This window comes from Arachis duranensis, chromosome 1 (assembly GCF_000817695.3).
Source record: "Arachis duranensis cultivar V14167 chromosome 1, aradu.V14167.gnm2.J7QH, whole genome shotgun sequence".
Classification (NCBI taxonomy): domain Eukaryota; kingdom Viridiplantae; phylum Streptophyta; class Magnoliopsida; order Fabales; family Fabaceae; genus Arachis; species Arachis duranensis.
Window position 1 is genome coordinate 56,574,794 of NC_029772.3, and position 6,793 is coordinate 56,581,586.

Genomic DNA, 6,793 nt, shown 5'->3' on the forward strand with positions numbered 1-6,793 from the left:
TTATGATGCATTGAGGAGTGTTATTGCCCATCCGGATGCCCCTTGGGAGATGGATGCCAACAAAACAAAACCCAAGGGGATGATGTTTGATTAGCTAACGCGGGAGGCTAGGACATGGCAGCAGATTCTTGCTCACTATGTCATGCCGACCATGCACTTTACCGAGATCCCGGTGGACATGCTTATTTTGATTGGATGTATTATGGAAAGGAAAGAGCTGTACTTTCCCCGACTGATCAGGAAATATATGTGGCAAGCTCATGTCCGTGGCACACTCCCATTCCCTGCGTTGGTGACAGAGATGGCTCAGCGAGCTGGAGTTCTATGGCTACCAGAAGATGAGTCACCACCCCCGGTCCATGGAAAGGAGAGGACTATTTCGTGGAGCACGTGGGTGAATGACAGACCGCCAGTCTCGTGTCGCTCTCGAGCTTCTGCAGCAGCGAATCCTATGCCATCTTCCTCTTCAGCAGCACCTGGACCATCAGCACCACCGACAGCACCACCAGCAGCACCACCACCACCAGTACCCCAGCCGACGTATCGACTTGTGCAGCGTCTAATCGGGCTCATGATGCAGAACGAGCGTCGCAACAAGCGACGCTTTGATCTTGTGAGTCAGATGCTGGTATAGCTGGGTGCTGAGATACCCCCAATTCTGATACTCCTTCCGACCATCCTGAGGCAGAGGAGGATCAGGAAGAGGAGGAGGATCAGCCGGCAGAGGCACATACACAGAATCAGGTTGCCACAGAGCCACAACAGGCCCCTGTGAAGCCGCAGCCTCAGCCAGCAGACGTCGACCCACCTACCCAGTCTCAGCCATAGCATCGAGGACGATGCTTCACTCTAAGTGTGGGGAGGTCGCCATTGTCAACGTCGGCGGGATTTTATAATTTGGGTGACCATTTTCAGACTTTTGTTTATTTAGCTTTATTTTGTTTATTTTTAGTATTTGCACATTTTACTTTGTTGCACTTTTTGGTGATTATTGTATATAGTAGCTATTTTGAATACCTTTGTTTTAGTTGTTGCGTTTGACATCTTTTAGTTTGTATATATTTTTAGATTTCTAGTTTGATTTACACTTTTAGTCGGTAGTATATATGTATATATGTAGTTGATTTAGCTCTTTGGTTGTAATTGGAAAATATGGATTATTGAGCTTAGCTTACACTTTTTACATATGAGAATTTGGTTTGATTGAGAAAAGGGAATTAAATTAAGAATTTTTTTTACTTTTCCCAATCACAACATTGCATTTAGGATACATATAATAAGCTTAGTCAAAACAATGAATTTCTCCAAGGAATTTATCTATAGGGCACCACCCCAATTGATTGAAAATTTTTATGTTGAACTTACCTGAATCATACATATATTGTGGATCATGTTTTGAGCTAAGAACACAAGCATGTGAGATTTGAGCCTAATGGGGTAGTTACATTATATAACCACTTATTTTCATTCTTGTGTGTGATTATTCTCTTTCTATGATTGTGATATTAGATTTGTTTAATTCTTTATGTCCATTATTCCATGTATACATGCATTTATATGATTGAGGCCATTGTTTTATAAAGCTCACTTACCCAAATAGCCTACCTTTTACCTTCTATTGTTAACCAATTTTGAGCCTATGCTTAACCCAATTATTCTTTATTTTAGCATATTATAAGCTTAAAGTGAAAAACAATAATTGTCCCTTTTTTGGATCTTTGATTAGCTTAGGCTAGTGAGAGTGTTTATTATTTAAGTTTGGGAAAGTTTGGGAACATTGGTTGGGAAAAAGGATTGTTTTTGTATTTTTGTCAAAATTTTGGAAATTGGGTACATACTCATGTATTAATCAAATGTTCAAGCCTTATGCATTGATGTTCTTGTATATAGTTTAGCTTGAAAAAAAATAGTAAGTAAAAAAAAAGAAGCAATAAAAAGGGGACAAAATGCCTCAAAGTAAAGTTCAATAATGATCAATGTATAGGTGTTGTGAAGTGAAAAGAAAATGCATGAGTGTGTGAAAAAGTGAGGATTATGGGTAGTTAGGTTTGTTTAGAATTTTATAGGTTGTTATATAGGTTAAGTGGGAAGCTTAGGTTAATCAAAGATTCAAATTCTAGTCCACTTAACCATATATATAACCCTACCTTGACCCTAGCCCCATTACAACCTTATGGAAAGACCTCATGATAATTGTATGCATGAATGAAATAATTGTTTATTGTTAGATGAAAAATAAATCTTGAAAAGCATGATTTGGGGAGAATTGAGTGAATCAACCCCAAACACTTGAGTGACTAGAGTGGATACACATCCGATGAGGATTCGATTGCTCAATTACATGTTTTCACCATGATCATCCCTTTTCTTGCAAGTTTGCAAATCTTTTTGATAATTCAATACAATTGTGGGTTTGATTTGATTACAATTGATTTAGCCCTAATGCTTATATATGTTTCTTGGAAGTTGATTTGTTTTGACCAAGCATTTGCAATTATATAGATAGTTGCATTTAGATAGGCTGCATATAGTTTATTTGCATTGAATAATTGTCATACCCCTTGTTTCCTTCTTAATTTAGCATGAGGACATGCTATTGTTTAAGTGTGGGGAGGTTAATAAACCCCATTTTTAGGGTTTATCTTGCATTAAATTAAGAGGGTTTTTACCAACTTTTCTTACATTTATTCAATCAATTAGCATGGTTTTGTAGATTCTCCTTTATTTGTGTTTAAGTGTGAAAACATGCTTTTAGGTCTTAAAATAGCTAAATTTAATTCCCTTTGATTCCACTAGATACCTTGATGTGTTTTTTAGTGAATTTAGGTTGAAAAGGCTAGGAATGGATCAAAGGATTGAGGAGAAAAGCATGCAAAGTGGAGAACACATTGGAAATCAAGGATTTGGAGTGCTGACACTGACGCGCAGGCGCAACATACGTGCACGCGTGGATGATGAAGTCGCATGGCAACGCATACACGTGCACTACGCGTATGCGTGGATATCAAAAATCCAAGTGTCGCGTACGCGTGACCCATGCGTACGCATCGATGCTCGCACGTGACTTCATTAAAGTAAAAATGCTGGGGCAATTTCTGAGCTTCCCAGGCCCAATTCCAATGGATTTCAGAGGCTATTTCGTGCAGAATTGAAGATTGGATGAGGGGGAGCACTTAGTGTAGTTATAATGAGCCTTTAGTTAGTTTTCTAGAGAGAGAAGCTCCCTCTTCTCTCTAGAATTAGGTTAGGGTTAGGTTAATCTCTATTAGATCTAGGTGTAATTTCTTGTTTTCATCTACTTTTCCTTTACAATTTCTTATTATAGTGTCTTGATTTCTCTCTTTACTCTTGTTAATTTCTCATTTTGGGCATATTTATGCTATGAATACTTTTGTCAATCCTAATTTCCTTTAATGCAATTTGAGGTATTTCATGTTAATTTTGCTTTCTTTAATTGTTAGTGTTAATTACTTGTATTGAATAGTAGTAGATTTTATTAATTCTTGCAATTTACTATGCTTTCCTTTTATGCCTTTCAAGTGTTTGATAAAATGCTTGGAAGGATGTTAGAGTAGATTTTTTGTGTTCTTGGCTTGGGATGGTAACTTAGGAACCCTTGAGTTACTAATGTCCAAGTGATTGATAATTAGGATCCATTGACACTAGCTCTCACTAAGTCAATTAGTGAAACGGTTAGGACTTATGGACTAGGATTGATAAAGCACATTTGACTTTCCTTCACTTGATGGAGGATGACTTAATGGGATTGATCCTTGCAATTATCATATTGTGGTTAGTAATAAGGATAGAGATCATTGACCATCAACCCTTTCCAAGACCTTTTTATCATTTGAGTTTCATTTACTTTCTTGCCATTCACATTTCTTGTCCTTTATTCAAAACCCCAAAACACACAACCCATAACCAATAACAAGAACACTTCCTTGCAATTCCTTGAGAGACGACTCGAGGTTTAAATACTTCGGTTATTATTTTTATTGGGGTTTGTTACTTGTGACAACCAAATTTTTATTGAGGAATTTTTTATTGGTTTAGAACTATACTTGCAACGAGATATTTTTTGTGAAATTCTTTACCGACACGACAATTTTTTGCTCGTCAGTTCACACCAAACATGTGATATCAAGGTGATCAGTCTCAATATCGTAAGTCTAATACTTAGAAGTCCCAAATGCATGCTCATGAACCTTCATGCCACGTATATCAGTTAGATATCCTAATAGCACATAGACACACACAGAGTATCCACAGAAGTATAATCAGTCCGTCCATCAGGCTCTTTAGGAATGAACTGCTCTGATACCATAATGTAACACCCTACCACACAAAGTCTTATGTTTAAGTCATAAAACTGAGGTGGCAAGGTATTACGTCTTCTAAAAGTAAAATCATATATATAATATAGGTGAAAAAGAATTTTATCTAGGAGCCTTTTGAGAAAGAATTAAAACGAAAACGTTACAGAAAAGCGAATCACTTGCGTAAGCGATAAACGTAAAATCATATATATAATATACATGAGAGAAGACTTCCAAGAATACAGATAACAAAGCTTCTGACTCGGCTCGCGAAGTTAAAACTGGCCAGAGCATATACACATATATACATATATACATGAGAATCCCAAAAAGACCTAAAATACTATTTACAGAATCTGTTTCTCCAAATCAACCTCTAAGAGGGATAAAGCATAATATAAATGTATAGTGGAGATATAAGAGTATCAATATATACATCAAAACCAAAATAAAGTCCCAAAAGCACAAAAGATCTTTGCTTTCAGAAGCTCCTAGTATGCCTCAACGAGGTCCCTCACATCTTGCATCTGAAAATCACAAAATATGTATGGGGTGAGAACCAGACGTTCTCAGCATGGTAATAGTGCCCACATAACTAACATATAAGATCTCGAGAAAGCCAGAGGCAATCCTAGAACTTCTAACACTTAATTCAATCTTATAAAACATAACTAAACCAAAAATTTAGGTGATTAACTAAGGATCTTCATTCTAATATAAAACTCCTCTTTCCAACTCTTCCAAACCTCCCAAACACCATCAGAATTATCTTTTTCAAACACAAATATTACATACATAGAAATCATAATTAGAGTACAGATACAACAGATAAACAGGTAGCAACTAGTTTATATGATCAATTATGCATTCCAAAACAAGCACACCAAACAAACACATAGATGCATATCATGCATGCCTGTCCTATGGCTGATGAGTCTCATCTGTCAGTTATATTGCCAACTCGACAAGTTCTGGTAGCTAAACATTGGACTGTCCCTCTGTCGTGCATCCCGAAATCTCAAATCATACTAATTCATAATCATATAACACACACTGGTGTATATCCACGGGGGCGAGCTCATCCGAAAAGGTATAAGTGTCCATCCACACATACGACATAGGGTCAGTAGATTATCGAGTCTCAACCTGGAGCACATGGTGGCAAGCCACTACTTTCACCCAGAAAAACTCGTATCTCAGATATTGGAAATGCAACAAATCATATAGTCATTCAAATTCATATAATCATTACCAGCCATGGTTCATTATCAATATGGCCATCTGGCTCATTACATAAATAGCAATTCCACCATTATCATCATTCACTTTATCTCTTTCTTCATCAACAAGATACTTATTTCCATCATTATACCACACTTCACTACCCAAAGACCAATTATTAGGATTTAAACAAGTGTTATAAGAGTTTTGAAAGTTGGAGGAATGTTTTGAAAAAAAAAACTAAAATTTATGTTTCGAAAAATAGGGATCCGCATATGCGGCCCTTGCCCACGTACGCAGGGGTGCGAGCCCGAAGCCAAGTCCCACATCTCGTGCTAATTTTTGCGTACGCAACCGTTCAAAAATTTAACTCTCGTATATGCGTACACCTGCTCGCATACGCGAGACACCAAACCCAAAGAGAATGGCCGCATCGCGTGCAAGGATCTGCGTACGCGGATTCTGCAGGATGGACAAAATTTTTAAGTGCTGCAGAATTTCAGTTTTTATACACCTATCATTATTTTGTATATCCTTGTTAGAGTCTAATCTTAAGCATCTTTCTAAATCTCCGCAGCACACTACACCTTTTTTTGTTACCTTCATAAGATATGATTTCTTTTACATTTGAAAAACTGAACGTGCCAAACCTTTCTATTTCTTTTTTTCGATGTCTTTAGAAGTGGAGATGATATGAATCTTTTCCATCTTATACCAATTTTGAAGGCGAAAATTTTTATAAGGTGGGTAGAATATAACAACCCGAACTTTTGAAAATTAAATATTGAGTTATTTATAATTTATTATATTTGATAACTTTATTTAAAAAAATTATGTTTTTAAAATGTAATTAAATTAAATTTTATGATACTTTGAGTTCAAAATTTATTAAAATTTTTAAATAATTTTTATTATAATAAAATATTTCAAAAAAGATAAAAGAATTATTATTATTATTATTATTATTATTATTATTATTATTATTATTATTATTATTATTAGCCAAAACCATTAAGGGGAACAAAATAAAAGAGATTGAAGATGTGTAATGTATATATACATATATAATAATGACACATGCTTTTTTTTTATTATCCTTGACATCTAACAACTAAATTGGCAATAATCGATCTTTATGATTATCATTAATAATTATTCAGTTTCCATAAGGGAACAAGAAAAAAGGATTGGCCGATGCCATTAAAGGAGTAAAAGAAAGAAATGAAAACGTGGCCTTGAATGCATATATATAT

General features: G+C 35.8%; 1 protein-coding gene across 1 annotated transcript; it reads left to right on the plus strand.

Annotated features, from left to right (window-relative positions):
• The first annotated feature begins 301 nt into the window (after positions 1-301).
• On the plus strand, positions 302-828 carry LOC107490167 (uncharacterized). The gene is made up of 2 exons (XM_016110943.1): positions 302-628; positions 685-828. The coding sequence occupies exons 1-2, from the start codon at positions 302-304 to the stop codon at positions 826-828; spliced, it is 471 nt and encodes a 156-aa protein (XP_015966429.1).
• The last annotated feature ends 5,965 nt before the right edge of the window (positions 829-6,793 follow it).

Bases quoted from the DNA above. Each gene is read 5' to 3' on its own strand.
- LOC107490167 (XM_016110943.1), top strand. From the start codon at position 302: ATGGCTCAGCGAGCTGGAGTTCTATGGCTACCAGAAGATGAGTCACCA. The intron at 629-684 runs GTATAGCTGGGT...GACCATCCTGAG, and splicing joins ATCTTGTGAGTCAGATGCTG to GCAGAGGAGGATCAGGAAGA.